The 17,294-nt window shown below is 41.1% G+C and overlaps 3 protein-coding genes and 1 pseudogene across 3 annotated transcripts; 2 read left to right on the top strand and 2 right to left on the bottom strand.

Moving 5' to 3' along the window:
- Positions 1-131: 131 nt before the first annotated feature.
- On the top strand, positions 132-13,153 carry LOC134879306 (core histone macro-H2A.1-like). The gene is given in 3 exon segments (XM_063905756.1): positions 132-528; positions 12,215-12,624; positions 12,627-13,153. Coding segments are annotated over 3 exon segments (939 nt in total). The 5' UTR covers positions 132-148; the 3' UTR covers positions 12,776-13,153.
- LOC134879378 (histone H3) lies at positions 1,201-1,645 on the bottom strand. The gene has a single exon (XM_063905843.1). It carries the CDS (start codon positions 1,627-1,629, stop codon positions 1,219-1,221), a length of 411 nt encoding a protein of 136 aa, XP_063761913.1. The 5' UTR covers positions 1,630-1,645; the 3' UTR covers positions 1,201-1,218.
- Positions 2,541-3,213, bottom strand: LOC134879317 (histone H1-like; annotated as a pseudogene).
- Positions 8,647-10,171, top strand: LOC134879285 (histone H1-like). The gene has a single exon (XM_063905732.1). It carries the CDS (start codon positions 8,674-8,676, stop codon positions 9,295-9,297), a length of 624 nt encoding a protein of 207 aa, XP_063761802.1. The 5' UTR covers positions 8,647-8,673; the 3' UTR covers positions 9,298-10,171.
- Positions 13,154-17,294: the final 4,141 nt, after the last annotated feature.

Here is a 17,294-nt window from a genome sequence, read left to right on the forward strand (position 1 = left end):
GGCGGGCAGACAGACCTGTCTTCTGATTGGACGATCACAGTTACCGATCAATCTGACCAATGAGCGAACAGCTGTATTCCTATATAGTCTGGTGAGAACGTTGAACGAGACACTTTCATTTTAGTCTCGAAGAATAACCTGATTGAGGATGTCTGGCCGCGGAAAAGGTGCAGGAAAGACCAGGGCAAAGGCCAAGACCCGCTCCTCCCGTGCCGGGCTCCAGTTCCCCGTCGGTCGTGTCCACAGGCATCTGAGGAAGGGTAACTACGCCCAGCGTGTCGGTGCAGGAGCCCCGGTGTACCTGGCCGCTGTGCTGGAGTACCTGACCGCTGAGATCCTGGAGCTGGCTGGAAACGCTGCCAGGGACAACAAGAAGACCAGGATCATCCCCCGCCACCTGCAGCTCGCCGTCCGCAACGACGAGGAGCTCAACAAGCTGCTGGGAGGAGTGACCATCGCTCAGGGAGGCGTGCTGCCCAACATCCAGGCTGTGCTGCTGCCCAAGAAGACCGAGAAGGCCCCCAAGAAGTGAACACCCTGAACCCGCTTCAACAAACACCCAAAGGCTCTTTTAAGAGCCACCCACCTCCCTCTAAAAGAGAACTCTCCTTTCTACTGTCATCACTTTAGGTTTATCACCACATTATTAATGAGGAAGTGTTGTTTCTACAGCTGTCGCTCTCAGATCACAGCGTTACAGTCCACAACGTTCGTTGGCACCATCTACATATTGTTCACTCTAGAATGTAACTTTTGTTGAGCAGTGCATCACCTGCTGCAGCTTTTTCAGTTACAGCTGTTCGCCACCAGGGGTCAGTGTTAAGCAACAGAAGTTCAATATATGCTGATCAGACAAACAGTGCAGATCAAGTCAAACATTTATAAAACCAAATGATGCTGAAGTGAATATACCATAACAATGTAAGATTACACATTTAATTAAATACTAGTTGCAGGTACACGTTTGAGGTTTTTTTTTTTGCTTTATCATTAAATAAACAACAGCGACTAGTGGTAAAATAACATGGCGCGATATTCTAAGAGTTCATATGTTGTGTGACCACAGGGGATGCATGGACCATTATGCCATAATGGCGCACGCTATTATTTATCAAGGATGTGTATTGATGCATTTCAGGACCGGTTTCTCTTTAAGTGGGTTTAGGTGGCTCTTAAAAGAGCCGTTGTGTTTTGGGGGGGTTGTGGTATGAGGTGTGTCTAAGCCCTCTCTCCGCGGATCCGGCGGGCCAGCTGGATGTCTTTGGGCATGATGGTGACCCTCTTGGCGTGGATGGCGCACAGGTTGGTGTCCTCGAACAGGCCGACCAGGTAGGCCTCGCTGGACTCCTGCAGAGCCATGACGGCGGAGCTCTGGAAGCGCAGGTCGGTCTTGAAGTCCTGAGCGATCTCCCTCACCAGGCGCTGGAAGGGCAGCTTGCGGATCAGCAGCTCGGTGGACTTCTGGTAGCGACGGATCTCCCTCAGAGCCACGGTACCGGGCCTGTAACGGTGAGGCTTCTTCACGCCGCCGGTGGCCGGGGCGCTCTTACGGGCAGCCTTGGTGGCCAGCTGCTTCCTGGGAGCCTTTCCTCCGGTGGATTTACGGGCGGTCTGCTTGGTTCTTGCCATCTTTGCGAAGTCTGCTTCTCTGTGGAAAAGTAGTAACGCTGTCTCTGCGACAGAGCTGCTTATATAGCCAGAGCTGGAGCAGCAACGACGCTGATTGGTCAGACTTAATCACGTGACACACCATAAGGGGACACAACCCCGTAATGTTTTTCCCAACTTTATTTAAAACTCAAAAACAAAGTACAAGAGCCAAACGAAAAACAGATTAAGTTAAATCCTATAAAAACAAACAAGGTATTTTTAAATATTAAATAATAACTTATTATTAAAAACTGAATTACTAAATGATGGTAATACATCAGTTGTGATATATAAATTCTATTCATTGCTTTACTGTTTTCTGATTGACTAAATGATCGTTATAGAGTTACACATCCAACCTTATTTTAATATAAATTTACCAAAAACAGATTCAGATACGATATTCTTCATTCATTTTATTGAATGAATAAATAATACTCTACAATAAAAACATTGATATTGCTGGGACTCATTTTCTACTGACCATACTCGATGTAACTATTTACTAACAAGTATTTACACATTATTTAAAATGATCATGTTTATGAGGAATGTGTTACTTAACACTAGTTATCCAGTATAAAAACACCATGGTCTAATTCAATATGTATTATAACCATTATAACTGGTTTCTATGCAAATGGAGATCTATTTGAAGTATAATATATATTGGATCGAAACGTTTTCTTAGTGCTGCATTCGGATATGTGATTATGACTTTGCTTATGTTTCTGTATCTCATGTGATGAAAATGAAACTCACATATTTATCACATTAGATACATGGGGCAGTGTTGGTTGTTTCATGTAGTTATGTGAAGCCCTAGACACTAAATCAGAGTTGTATGTATACATATTGTAATATAAAAAGGAGTAAAGCTCTCTGGAGGATGTGGGTGGCTCTTAAAAGAGCCTTTTGTAGGTGAAGTAGAGGATGGGTTTACTTCTTGGCTGGTTTCTTGACTGCAGCCTTCTTCGCTGGTTTGACAGCTTTGGCTTTAACCACCTTCTTCACAGCCTTCTTGGGGGTGACTGCCTTCTTGGGGGTCGCTGCCTTCTTGACCAGCTTCTTCTTCGGGCTCTTTGTGGCCTTCTTCACGGGGGTTTTCTTGGCTGCAACAGCGGGCTTCTTCGCCGCCTTCTTGGGTGTTGCTGCTTCGCCTTCTTAGCTGCTGGTTTCTTGACGGCGGTTTTCTTGGCTGCTGCCGCTGCCGGCTTCTTGGCTTTGGCTGCGGGCTTCTTCGCTACCTTCTTGGGCTTCTCGGCCGCCTTGGCTGCCTTGAAGGAGCCGCTGGCTCCGGTTCCCTTGACCTGCACCAGAGCTCCACTCTCCACTAACTTTTTCACGGCGCGTTTCACCTGGTTGGCGTTATCGATGCCTTTAGCGGCCAGCTCCTTCTTCACGGCGAAGTAGGAAATTCCTTTGCGGTCCTTGGAGTCGGTGACAGCTTTCAGCACGAGGTCAGCGGCACTAGGGCCCGCCTTCTTCGGCTTGGTGGCTTTCTTCTTCGGGGACTTGGCCGGAGCGGCGGGAGCTGGAGCGGGTTCTGCCATGTTGCTTTCAAAAAGGATTCTCTGCACTGAGTCTGGAGAGACTGGTAGAGAAATCCCAGCAAAGAGAGGCTCTTAAACACACCATGAGAACCGTAGAGACTCAACCTCAGCCTCCTCACGGGAGCAGCAGGAATACTGTGCCACTTTGTGTTTTCTCCTCACGGACAAATGTAATAAAATCACACCTGGAGGAGACAATACCGTGTCAAATACACCCTAAATGATAGCAAAGGAGTTTATCTTCGTGTAAAAGTTAAATTAACAGTAATATTTGTTTATATTATTACTGGGAAGACTCTGAACATCCCCAAACTACTGCCATGTGAGTCGCTAATCTGTGACTTTCAACACTAAATGTCTTCCTAAATACTTTTAAATAGTTTATAATCCTATAAAAACTACATAGATGTTGAGAGTAGATGTTTGTTAACAGATTTATGTGTACACAAAGTAGTAGTTTTGATCAAATTTGTATGAAACGGAGGTTACATGGAACTCTGCAAACACAGTCAAAAGAGGCTTAGGTCTGTGCTCCTGCTCTGATGGAGAGCCGGTGAGTTTTGTTTTATTCTGCTTAAGAAATCCCTCATTGAAGAGGATTTACAAGTATGTCTTACACATCCAAGTGAATGCACATACAATTTGTGTTTATTTATACAAGTTATTCTCTACTTTGGAAGGCCTCTAACTTTTGTACTGCAGTAAACCATGTAAGCAGCTGATGTGGCCCAAGGCCTGTTGGAGCAGTTTACATTATTATTGTAATATTTGTATTTTTCTTACTCAACATTGATTGTTTATCGCTTTAATAATCATTACTCTTGTATCATCTTGGTATTTCAATATATATTGAATATGGTGGTATTTATTACTGGTTGCTTTCATGTTGATCTTGTGTTATAATTGGAGCTGGTTCTGGGAAGTGCTTAATGAATGCTTTAATCTTCAGATTATTTCCACGATCATGCGGAAATATTATTATTCAGTCACTTAATTTTGCTCACAGTTAAAAACTCTAACTGTTTGTGAATATGTTTGAGGTGTGATTTACAGTATCTTACAATGAAGCATTTTGTTCTTGTGAATGTCTTTCACATGTTACGGCCTTAATGTCGCCATAAGGTATAAGCATTTGAACAAAAGACAGTATCATTTCAAATTTAAGTTAGCAAAAACTCAAACTAATATGTAGTTTTTAAAGGCAAATGATCAAGATTAAACTAAAATCCAAACAGATTCATGTTCCTGCATAACCTTAAAGTTTATTCTTTATCTTTAGATGTTGAATCATTTGAAAGGGACTTGTTATGCCTGAAAATGTGTTGAAGCTCGAAAAGTCCTTTTCATATTGAAATATATATATATATGTATAGTCATGGATAAATTCTTTGTGCTTTTGGTGTGCATGTTTAATTAACTCTTGCTAACGTGTTTTTTCAACCCATAAAACAGTGATGTTTATGAATTATGGATCCACCTGAATAATTCAGTATGTACAGTATAGTGCCTAGGCGTCATTTGTCCCCAACACTTAAAACAAATATATCACTTATAAAAGTTACGAAAAATGAAAGAAATGTAACAAAAAAGAACATTGGTTTAGTTTCAAGATGTGCAATTTGGAGACATTATTAAAGTTTTCACAGAAAATGTAAAAAAAAAAGCAGCAGACACTTAAAAAAAGTAATGTCATCTGAAAAGAATTCCTCCGTACACACTGACTCTAAAATGACCCAAAAACATGCTTGCATAAATGTTGTTTGTATGTTCTCATATAAGTTTGCTCACTTCACAGATCTGTTTCCCCCCCTCCCCAGGGTTGAACTGAAATGTACTTTCATAAACCGCTATCTCCTGAACCTCACTTTTTAACTGGACTGTTTTCAGAGCGACAAGGACAACCATCGCACACTCATTCACTCCCCATGGTGGAACAGAATGATTCCTCCCGGATTCCAATGATTAATTGATGTTTGTTATCTAAATTGTCTCATTTGTTTTTTTGCTTTTTATTGGATTAAAGTTTTGCTTGTAATGGGTCTGTGACATGATTTGTTTTAATGTACTGAGTATCATTTCAGAAGCTAGGTCACCGGGCTATCCCTCTGTTTCTTTGTAAAAAGCATATCATTTTCTGACAGATAAATATAGAACATATTCCTGTGTCTGGCACCCAAATTTAGACCTACGCTACAGCCTACCCAGATTACTCTACATTCATAATAAAAAACAAATAGAAATGGATGTTTTAACCAATCAGTTATAAGAACTAACATAAGGTGAAACACTAAATCACAATAAAACAGAAAGACTTTGGATCGGTGCAGACGAGGCCCAACATGACAAACAACTGGCCCTTTATTAAAAATGACTGTATGCCGATTTCATAACTGAGTTTGCGCATTAAAATATACGTTGGAATAGACTTCCAAATAAATGATTTTAAAAAGTATTTATGATGAGAAATATGGTGGATTTATAACATGAAAACCTAACATTTGATGAAGGTACTGAAGTCTTTCAGAGAGCATGAGAGCTGTGGTCTCATGGAAGTTCTTCGTCAAAACATGTCTGATGCATAACTTTGAGGAGGACGAGACTCTGCAGCACCTCCTCATGGACTGCTACAGAGCCCAGGAGGTCTGGTCGGTCCTGCAAGGCCTCGGCTTGAAATTCAATCTCGACTGTATTTCAATAATGTATTGCATTGATAAAGGAACGATGGACACAAGACAAAAATAACTGTTTCAACTTAACATGTAGCTCATCTGAATTAAACTTCAGGAAACGATTGTCAGTCGCGCCACCAGTAGACACATACTGACCGAACTGAGAAGTCGAAGAAGCCTGGACCAGTCACGGACTCTGGACACATCGAGTCTGTGACTGAACTGAGACTCACTGGACAATAAACGTTCTGCTCTCTGTACCCTAAAACACTTTGTTCTTCTATATTTATGTTATGTATGCATTTGATTTGTGTATTTTCAATTTAGTGTTTGTATATTTCAATTAAATATTGTTTATACAATTTCAAATAAAGTTTTCTAAAAAAGGTTTAGCTATGTCTTGTGAAGCATTTTGTCATTAACAGTCGATTTCTTTCCTATCAGTAATTAAGTCAACAGACCTAGGGTCCTATGATAAACAGAGAACAAAAAACTATGGATTTTTGTTTTTCAGTTAATAATAAATCCCTAAGTCGGTTGATTTTGTTTGCCCTCTCAAAATGAAGATGAAAACATTAATAATCTTTAGATTTTGGTATGTGATAAAACAAGGTAATGTCGGGCTTCTACATTGGGCTTCTTGTTTTACCAAATACAACTTAATTGATTTCCTTTATATAAAGGATCTCTAATGTTTGGGACACATTTGTAGTTGCTGCACTTATTTTCAACCACTGCAGAAATAGTTCATGTGAATCCTATTAAACACTAGCCAGATAATCAGAAGCTTTATCCCCTGTGTTTATGCTTAACTTGCATAATGGATTTCAAATACATATGAAAAATGTAGTGAAAAAAAAGACATTTTATTTTCTCATCCTGATGTGAAAGCAGAATAAAGGTGAAATGAAATGCATAGAAATGTAAATGTCTTTGAGAGCTTTGAAATCTACAAATGTGGAATATCATGACCCTAATATGCAATATTTTAAAGAAGTAGTTCAACACGTACGTCTTCTTCTAAGATGTTAAATGCCTGGCTTTCTGCAATTGACCTACTATGTATGGGGACATATCAAATATTTTATGGCTTAATACAAAGTGGTGTGATGTTTTGGATCGCAGGAATTCACTGACTATTTTCCATGTTTTCAAACATGTTCTTCTTTTTCAATCTTTATTTGTGATTTTAATTATTATATATACTCCCCTCTTTTTTGATCTTTCTGAACTGCAGTTGTTGAGTCCCTGGGCCAGCTCATGATGCAGAACACCAGATGTTGTTCTTAAAAAAGAAATGTATTTATTTGCACATAAGAAAAAGATAGATAGGATCATTTTTATTCTTCCAAAAACAGGGAAATATGCAATGTCAAATGATATAAATATTAAAAAAGTAGCACTTCTTAACAAATTAGCACAATACCTCACGCTTTTTTAGATATTCGAAGCATTTTATGACAGTTACTTATGGTCAGAAGTTTCTTAAATGTAACAGAACAGCCAATACAGCAACAAGAGAGCCGCATTTCGGGGATTAAATAAAATCATGCAATGTTGATAAAAAGTAAATTATACTAATTACCCTGTAGTATATTTTACATATATGTTTTAAAAACATCACACATGTTCAAAGCCCATTCCAGATCTCTAGTGTATTTATTTCATATATTTTGCCCTTAAGTCACAACTTTCATAAGAACAAGTTTATGTTAACGAACATTTCTCTAAACCTTACTAGTCTTTGCATTTTCCCTTAATTGGTTTTCCATTTCCATTGAGTTCCAATATCAAGTGCTCAAGCTTAAACTTCCCAAATATATCAAAACAGAGTAATGTCTAAAGATGTTACTTGAATTTTTTCAATCTAGAAAATATATCAAAGGTTATGAAAGTCAACATTAGTTTATTTATCCATCATTAATAAATGATGTCTTCAAATCTAAAATATGCTTACAAGTTAAAACAAAATTCATATTGTATCGAACAAGGGTTACACACCTTTTCTAAATTTTATGTAATAAATGTAATTTTTCTGTTGGCATTTTTTGTACTTTGCAATAGAAACTCATCTCTTATCACTCAGGGTGGCAGTTGCCTTGAGCAAGGCACCAAATCCCCCCACCACCTGTCTAACACATTTCAGATTGTAATTATAGATGTTAATAGTCATACTGTATGAATAAGGTTGTGTTCTGATATACATTAGACAATCTGAGCTAAATTGAGGTCTCTCCCTGTTAAGTAACAAAGACTGTATTTAGAACACAGCCAGTGGCCTGTCCTGATGTGAGTGTGTTTGCAGACACCAGAATAACCTCTGTTAAACAAAAAGGAGTTTACAAATTCAGGCTTTTTTCACATTGAGTCTTTAATCCAACATCTCATTTCACTATATGACTAGTTTTAGAGGGATTATAAGGTATTTTAAATCCTTTAAGAGATAAATTACAGAGAAAAGTCGCCGATCGCTACCACTCACGGCAGTAGTTTTAGAAGGTTTAAAGGCTTCTAATGAAAAATCAGAACTATTCAAAGCTTTATTTGACCTACACATAAAGATAAACTCCTTTGCTATCAATTCGATAAAGTGTTTTAATGTCACTCTTTCTCTAAATGTGTATTTTATACAGTTTCTGCTGAAGAGAAAACACAAAATGGCACAGCTTTCCTGCCGCTCCTGTGTGAGACACACTGGGTTGAGTCTCTACGGTTCTCATGGTGTGTTTAAGTTCCTCTCTTCGCTGGGATTTCTCTATCAGTCTCATCAGACCAGAACCGAGAATCCTACTGACAGCATCATGGCAACAGAAGAAGCTCCCGCTGAAGTCGCTGCCGTCCCGGCAAAGGCTCCGGCAAAGGCCCCGAAGAAGAAGACGGCATCCAAGCCGGTCAAGAAGGTTGGTCCCGGCGCCGCTGAGCTCATCCTGAAGGCTGTCATCGCCTCCAAAAACCGCAAAGGGATCTCTTACATCGCTGTGAAGAAGGAGCTGGCCGCTCAGGGTTACGAGCACACCGCTCACATCAAGAGAGCTGTGAAGAAGTTGCTCGAGAACGGTTCACTTGTGCAGGTCAAGGGATCCGGAGCCAGCGGCTCCTTCAAGGCAGCCAAGGCGGCCGAGAAGCCCAAGAAGGTAGCGAAGAAGCCCGCAGCCAAAGCCAAGAAGCCGGCAGCGGCAGCAGCCAAGAAAACCGCCGTCAAGAAACCAGCAGCTAAGAAGGCGAAGGCAGCAACACCCAAGAAGGCGGCGAAGAAGCCCGCTGCTGCAGTCAAGAAAACCCCCGTGAAGAAGGCCACAAGGAGCCCGAAGAAGAAGCTGGTCAAGAAGGCAGCGACCCCCAAGAAGGCGGCGAAGAAGGTGGTTAAAGCCAAAGCTGCCAAACCAGCGAAGAAGGCTGCAGTCAAGAAACCAGCCAAGAAGTAAACCCATCCTCTACTTCACCTACAAACGGCTCTTTTAAGAGCCACCCACATCCTCCAAAGAGCTTTACTCCTTTTTAAATACTATATTCAAAAGTACATGCTGTTATTTTATGATGTCACACTGACTATAACCGGACCACCCTCTCCACCAGCAGCTGGAAAGATATCAGAACAGCAGGGAGACTTCACATCCCCCCTGGCTGAGACAGCTCATTGCTCCAGGTTTAGATTCTCCATAACCATGAACCATTTGCACATCTGTCATTTCAATTCTATTTTATGTAAACATGTAGACATCTTAATCTCCACAATAATATATATTTATATACAGCCGCAGAAAACATTAAGAGACCACTTCAGCATTATCATGTTCTCTTGTATTATTTACAGACGTGTGTTTGAGTTCAATTATCTTTTCATTTCATTGAATCTTCAAATACTGACCGTCTCTCTGTTGGGGTTCAACAGACACGGGAACGGCTGCCAGACAGACAACAATTTAACAAACATCTGGAGTGGTCTCTTCATTTTTTTTCGGAGCTGAAATATATATATATATATATATATATATATTTATCTTTTCTACTGTATATACTTATATTTGCTGTTTATTTCATTAGTATTTTATTATTTTATTATGTATTCCACTAGAATGGCATACAGTATGGCCATAATACAGTAACATCATAATTCAAATCAAACTTCAATCAATCCCAAAGAAAATGATCAGCTGTCTAAAAGAATATAAATCATATAGGAAGTAAAACAGACATGTGCTTTGTAGAAATAGATTCATATTCTTGTATTTCGCATTACCTTTGTGTACTTTTTATACTTAAAGTATATCTAATATATTTTATAATAATAAGTGTGGTACTCTGGATCAAAACTCATCACATGCTTATGTAATCGTGATTTCATGTCATTACAAATGAATGCAAATCTAACTGAGGAGATCAGATTAGCTCCTGGTTTTGATAATATGAATAGATAAGTTCTAAAACCATTATCTTTAGATGTTATGTGGGATATACAGTGGGGCAAAAAAGTATTTAGTCAGCCACCAATTGTGCAAGTTCTCCCATTTCAAAAGATGAGAGAGGCCTGTCATTTTTATCATAGGTACACCTCAACTATGAGAGACAGAATGAGAAAAAAAATCACATTGTCTGATTTTTAAAGAATGTATTTTCAAATTATTGTGGAAAATAAGTATTTGGTCAATAACAAAAGTTCATCTCAATACTTTGTTATATACCCTATATATGACAGAGGTCAAAGGTTTTCTGTAAGTCTTCACAAGGTTTCCACACTGTTGCTGGTGTTTTGGCCCATTCCTCCATGCAGATCTCCTCTAAAGCAGGGATGTTTTGGGGCTGTCGCTGGGCAACACGGACTTTCAACTCCCTCCAAAGATTTTCTATGGGGTTGAGATCTGGAGACTGGCTAGGCCACTCCAGGACCTTGAAATGCTTCTTACGAAGCCACTCCTTCGTTGCCCTGGCGGTGTGTTTGGGATCATTGTCATGCTGAAAGACCCAGCCACGCTTCATCTTCAGTGCCCTTGCTGATGGAAGGAGGTTTTCACTCAAAATCTCACGATACATGGCCCCATTCATTCTTTCCTTTACACGGATCAGTCGTCCTGGTCCCTTTGCAGAAAAACAGCCCCAGAGCATGATGTTTCCCCCCCCATGCTTCACAGTAGGTATGGTGTTCTTTGGAGGCAACTCTGCAGTCTTTCTCCTCCAAACACGACGAGTTCAGTTTTTACCAAAAAAGTTCTATTTTGGTTTCATCTGACCATATGACATTCTCCCAATCCTCTTCCGGATCATCCAAATGCCCTCTAGCAAACTTCAGACGGGCCTGGACATGTACTGGCTTAAGCAGGGGGACACGTCTGGAACTGCGGGATTGAAGTCCCTGGCGGCGTAGTGTGTTACTGATGGTAGCCTCTGTTACTTTGGTCCCAGCTCTCTGCAGGTCATTCACTAGGTCCCCCCGTGTGGTTCTGGGATTTTTGCTCACCGTTCTTGTGATCATTTTGACCCCACGGGGTGAGATCTTGCGTGGAGCCCCAGATCGAGGGAGATTAGCATTGGTCTTGTATGTCTTCCATTTTCTAATAATTGCTCCCACAGTTGATTTCTTCACACCAAGCTGCTTACCTATTGCAGATTCAGTTTTCCCAGCCTGGTGCAGGTCTACAATTTTGTCTCTGGTCTCCTTTGACAGCTCGTTGGTCTTGGCCATAGTGGAGTTTGGAGTATGACTGTTTGAGGTTGTGGACAGGTGTCTTTATACTGATAACCAGTTCAAAAAGGTGCCATTAATACAGGTAACGAGTGGAGGACAGAGGAGCCTCTTAAAGAAGAAGTTACAGGTCTGTGAGAGCCAGAAATCTTGCTTGTTTGTAGGTGACCAAATACTTATTTTACCGAGGAATTTACAATGAATTCATTAAAAATCCTACAATGTGATTTCCTGGATTTTGTTTTCTCATTCTGTCTCTCATAGTTGAGGTATACCTATGATAAAAATGACAGGCCTCTCTCATCTTTTTAAATGGGAGAACTTGCACAATTGGTGGCTGACTAAATACTTTTTTGCCCCACTGTACTTTAAACCCAAATACTTTGTTTTTCTGTTACATCAGCCTGCCAAATGATCCTAAGTGTGCTTCACTTGTATCTTCAAAGTGTTCTTTCTGTTATAATATTTCTGTAATAATACACTCGTAATTGTTTTAGTATATGTGTATTTCATATTGTATGTTATTTGATGATTTAATAAACTGTGAGGTCTTTTTGTACTTTACACAGTCAAGTGACAAACGCTTCTCTGATTGGTCGATGAGCTTACCGCTCTACATGACCAATCAGCGGCCAGCTGTCTGGTATATAAGCTGCCTCCAGCGGCTCGATCGACATTGTGTTCTGCAAACCTAAACTGAACATGTCAGGAAGAGGCAAGACCGGAGGAAAGGCCAGGGCGAAGGCTAAGACCCGCTCCTCCCGTGCCGGGCTCCAGTTCCCTGTCGGCCGTGTGCACAGGCATCTGAGGAAGGGTAACTACGCCCAGCGTGTCGGTGCCGGAGCCCCGGTGTACCTGGCCGCTGTGCTGGAGTACCTGACCGCTGAGATCCTGGAGCTGGCTGGAAACGCTGCCAGGGACAACAAGAAGACCAGGATCATCCCCCGCCACCTGCAGCTCGCCGTCCGCAACGACGAGGAGCTCAACAAGCTGCTGGGAGGAGTGACCATCGCTCAGGGAGGCGTGCTGCCCAACATCCAGGCTGTGCTGCTGCCCAAGAAGACCGAGAAGGCCCCCAAGAAGTGAGCACTCTCAACCTGCTTCAACAAACACCCAAAGGCTCTTTTAAGAGCCACCCACCTCCCTCTAAAAGACAAGTGTCCTTTCTGTTTATAATGCCTCATGAAACATCAGCTCAACCATTTCCCATTTATCAAGGCTAAACATGCTGGCCCTAGAAGTTAACAATAGCATCATACAACAAAAAGCTTAATAGGTCGCTTTCACGTGACGTCATATGCTGTATCACAAGAGCGCGAAACTCAGAAGAGAAGTAGCTTCTGGGGATCTGCCATCCGAGAAAATGCCCATGTTTTATGTCGTTGAAGGCTGCTCCAATCGTTCTAACCAAGAAAAGGAAAAGGGGTTTCAAAGATTGTCGTTCACAAAGGTGAGAAATGTATTTGTGGCTGTGCTTATATAGCATGAGGTTGTCGTTGAATGCTCATTTAGTTAGTAATGATGATTAAGTTGCCAGAAAATCTATGCAAACCTCTAATTAGGTTTTCACACACTTGTACAACGGATGGATGAGAGAACGATGAAAGGCTGGTCTCACACGGTGGACGTTTTCCTCAGATGTTCTTGGCTGTCCACTCCTCCCTTCATCCCACACTGTCCCTGTCTCCATAAATGTCCTGTTGCCATGCACGAACTGACAGACGTCACGGCGGATGTGTTCCATACTTAATCCTGTAGTTTCGATGAGTCTGCGTATCCAATTTTGTTTCAATAAACCTCAATACTCATTGAAATACACAAGTGCAATGTGATTAAAAACGTTGATAATCACTGAATAGAACAAATTGGATTAACGTCGTGTGTTCTGAATTTTTGCTCACCGTTTGTGACATTGACCCCGGGTAATCTGGAGCCCAGATCGAGAATTAGCATGGTCTTGTAGTCTCATTAAAGATTGCTCCACAGTGATTCTTCACAACAAGCTGCTACTATGCATTCATATTTCCCAGCCTGGTCATCTACAATTTGCTCGCTCCTTTGACAGCTCATTGTCTTGGCATATGGATTGGAGATGACTGTTGAGGTTGACCAGTGTCTTATACGATAACCATTCAAGGGCATGAAATCGGTAACGATGGAGGATCGAGGACCTCTTAAAAGCAACAGGCTGGAGAGCAGAAATCTTGCTTGTTTGTAGGTGACGACAAATACTATTTTACCGAGGATTACAATGATCATTAAAATCCTACAATGTGGTTTCCTGATTTTTCCTCATTCTTCTCTATAGTTGAGTATACCTATGATAAATTGACGGCCTCTCTCATCTTTTTAACATGTGGCCCTTGCACAATGTGCTGACTAAATACATTTTGCCCCACGTACTTTAACCAATACTTTGTTTTGTACATCAGCCGCAAATGATCCTAAGTGCTCACTGATCTTCAAAGTGTTCTTTCTGTTAAGATTTCTGTATATACACCGTATTGTTTTAGTAGTATGGATCATATTGTAATGTATTGATATTTAAAACTGAGCTTTTGTCTTACAAGTCAGATCAAACCTTCCTGAGTGGTCGATGGCTGTACCAGCTAACATGAAGAATCAGCGCGCATGTCTGGTAGTATGAAGCTTGCTCCAGGCTCGATCGACTGTGTTCCAAACGTAAACTTAACTTCGAAGAGGCAAGACCGAGGAAAAGGCCAGGCGAAGCTAAACCCGCTCCTCACCTGCCGGCTCCATCCCTGCGCCGTGCACAGCATCTGGAAGGTTGACACGCCCAGCGTTCGGTGCCGACCCCGTGTACCTGGCCCTGTGCTGGAGTACTGACGCTGAGTCCTGAGCTGGCTGAAACAGTGCCAGACAACAAGAAGACCAGATCACCCCGCCACCTGAAGCCCCTATCCGCAACGACGAGGAGTCAAATTGGCGCTGGAGAGTGGCCATTCTCGAGCGTGCTGCCCAACATACCAGCTGTGCGCGCCCAAGGAGACGAGAAGCGCCCCAGAAGTGGGCATGCAGAAACCGCTTCAACAAACACCAAAGCTCTTTAAGACATCCCACCTCCCTCTAAGATGCAGAGTCCTTCGTTTAAGCCTCAGAAGACATCAGCTCAGACTTTCCATGTTAACAAGGCTAATCTGGCCCATAGAAGTTAACATAGCATCATACACAAAAGCTTAGGTAGGTCGTGTCACTTGACGTCATATTGAACAAAGCCGAAACTTCAGAGGAGTATTCTGGGGATCTGCATCCGAAAATGCCTGTTTAGTCGTGAAGGCTGCTCCAATGTTCAACAAGAAAAGGAAAAGGGGTTCAAGATGCGTACAAAGGTGGAATGTATTGTGGCGGGCTTAATGCATGAGGATATCTTAATGCTCATAGTCAGTAATGATGATTAATGTTGCAGAATCATGCAAACCTCTATAGGTTTTCACACGGTACAACGGAGGTGAGAGAAGTGAAGGAGTCTCACAGATGATGTTTCTAGATGTCTTGGCTGCACTCCTCCCTTCATCCCACAGTCCTGTCTCAAAGATGTCTTTCAGCACGAACTGCAGACTGGCGTGTGTTCCTACTTAATCCTGTAGTTTCGATGATCTGCGATCCAATTTGTTTCAATAAACCTAATACCATTGAAATACAATTGCAATGTGATTAAAAACGTTGATAACCACTGATTATGAAACAATTGATTAACAATCTACTGCTTTTTAATAACATGTTTTAAATTGTACAGAGACTTTGTGGACACTTGCATGTTTGTAAAAAGGTTGTCAAGATAACTTCACAACAACTCACATGATTCATAATCATGAATTCACTAATTATGCTCCCCACTGCTATATTGCAGGCTATGCAGATGCCTGAGACCGAGCTAACGATGGATGACATCGAGAAGATGGAGGATGTTCTGAGACAGAACACAACAGAGCTGGGAGATTTTTGGACCAAGGCACTGGACACAAATTCCAACCAGGAGTCAAGACAAAGTTCTACACGGGGCTCCCCAACTTCTTAGTTTTAATTCAGAGTTTTGAGCTGTGCCCTTCATCACCTGTGGCCCTATGTCTGTGCTGTATACATTTGAACGGTTCATTTTAGTTTTGCTGAGGCTGGGACTAAAAGTTTTGGTTGTGCTGCAGCTGGATTTCCTATCCTCTGTAAGAAGGGGTCGAACGACTTGTGAGGAAGAACGGCTGTCCACAGGCAGTTCCAACTTTAACAGACTTTATCGCAGGGTGATGAACTGAACATTGATGTAGGTTTAGCAGGGGTTAGCGTGTTATACAGGGTGTGTTCTCTCGTGTGGGTTTCTATGTAAATGTGTGTGTGTGTAACATAAAGATGAAGCAGAAATCAGTAAACAGGTAATGTAGAGGGATGATACAGTTGTCATCTACATTAAGAAAAGGCACAATTGGCTGGCCTATGCCGCCCTCTATTGGCCAAAGGCCGCAACAGCATAGCATCGACATACATCGACTGGACAAGACTACATGCACTTACATTTTTCATGCAAGCACACGCATGTCCACAACACAGACTCCACCAACACTATAACACAGTTATGCAGTTATCACACAATAGTGACAGTCCGATCGCCATCAGTGTCCTTGCTTCCACTGAACAGCAAGTGCACGTTGCGAAATTGCGCCACATGTTTGAGACCACTTGTAATTCTGGCTAGGGTCACATGGAATAGTCCAACTAACGGGGGAGTTTTATACACTTTATGTTTTGAATATATTTAAAAATAATTGTAAATGCAATCGAGTTTTACAAAATAAAACTGAACTGTGGATTAAAAGCATCAAGAGAGGTGGATCAAATAAGGACGGTTTATAAAACATATAAAGTGGAATGAATTGGTTAACAGCTGAACCATCATCATATTTACATTATTATTCTTAGGTTTTGTCTAAGTATCATTAAACACTATAGAAACAATAAGTGTTGACACTAATAGATGCCTTACAGGCTTTGCTGTTCCTAATACCATTACCTCAATTCTGCTTAATTTTCCTTTATGTTTTTGCTTCAACTCAAACTTTTACAAGTGTTATAACTGTATGGTGTTATTGCTACTGACAAATGCAGAGATGCAAGATGTTCATCCATGTTCATTTACAAGAGGCATTAAAGCAGGGCTGTGCAAACTGTTTCCACCGAGGGCCACATACTGAAGTTCACTTATGAGTTAGCAAACAAATCAAATGTAGGGGAATAATGCACAAGACTTGGAAATGCTTTAAGGAAAGAACAGCCTACATCCCGTCTGTCTTTAGGGTTTCATTTATTCTGTTGCAGCTCATTCCTTAACACAGAAGCCTCAGAGTGCTGAGAATGAGAGGAAATATAAAGGTTACATTTCAAGCTCATTATAGAAATAAGTTATTGGTTTTTTTTTAATTCAACTCAGATTTGTTGACTGAAATTATTTGAAAATTGGGCTCATTAACACATGGATACTGTGTTATATATTTTAACATATATATCAGTACAATATAAGACGAGCTAAAGCTTCATTTGTGGGCCATATTCCATTATACTTTTAGAATCAAAGTGGAGTAATACGCTTTCATTGCCCTTTACGTTATACATAAGAATACTTCTTGATTGTATTGTAGACTAAACATTATAGAAACGTTCTGATAGTCTGAGCACAGAACACAGCATCGATATGGTTATCTCTGATTACACGTTAATTAATATGTTCATTGT

Source organism: Eleginops maclovinus, chromosome 17, assembly GCF_036324505.1.
Source record: "Eleginops maclovinus isolate JMC-PN-2008 ecotype Puerto Natales chromosome 17, JC_Emac_rtc_rv5, whole genome shotgun sequence".
Lineage (NCBI taxonomy): Eukaryota > Metazoa > Chordata > Actinopteri > Perciformes > Eleginopidae > Eleginops > Eleginops maclovinus.

What these genes read in the sequence shown, in the direction of transcription:
- LOC134879378 (XM_063905843.1), bottom strand. Translation starts at nt 1,629, where the DNA reads ATGGCAAGAACCAAGCAGACCGCCCGTAAATCCACCGGAGGAAAGGCT.
- LOC134879285 (XM_063905732.1), top strand. Translation starts at nt 8,674, where the DNA reads ATGGCAACAGAAGAAGCTCCCGCTGAAGTCGCTGCCGTCCCGGCAAAG.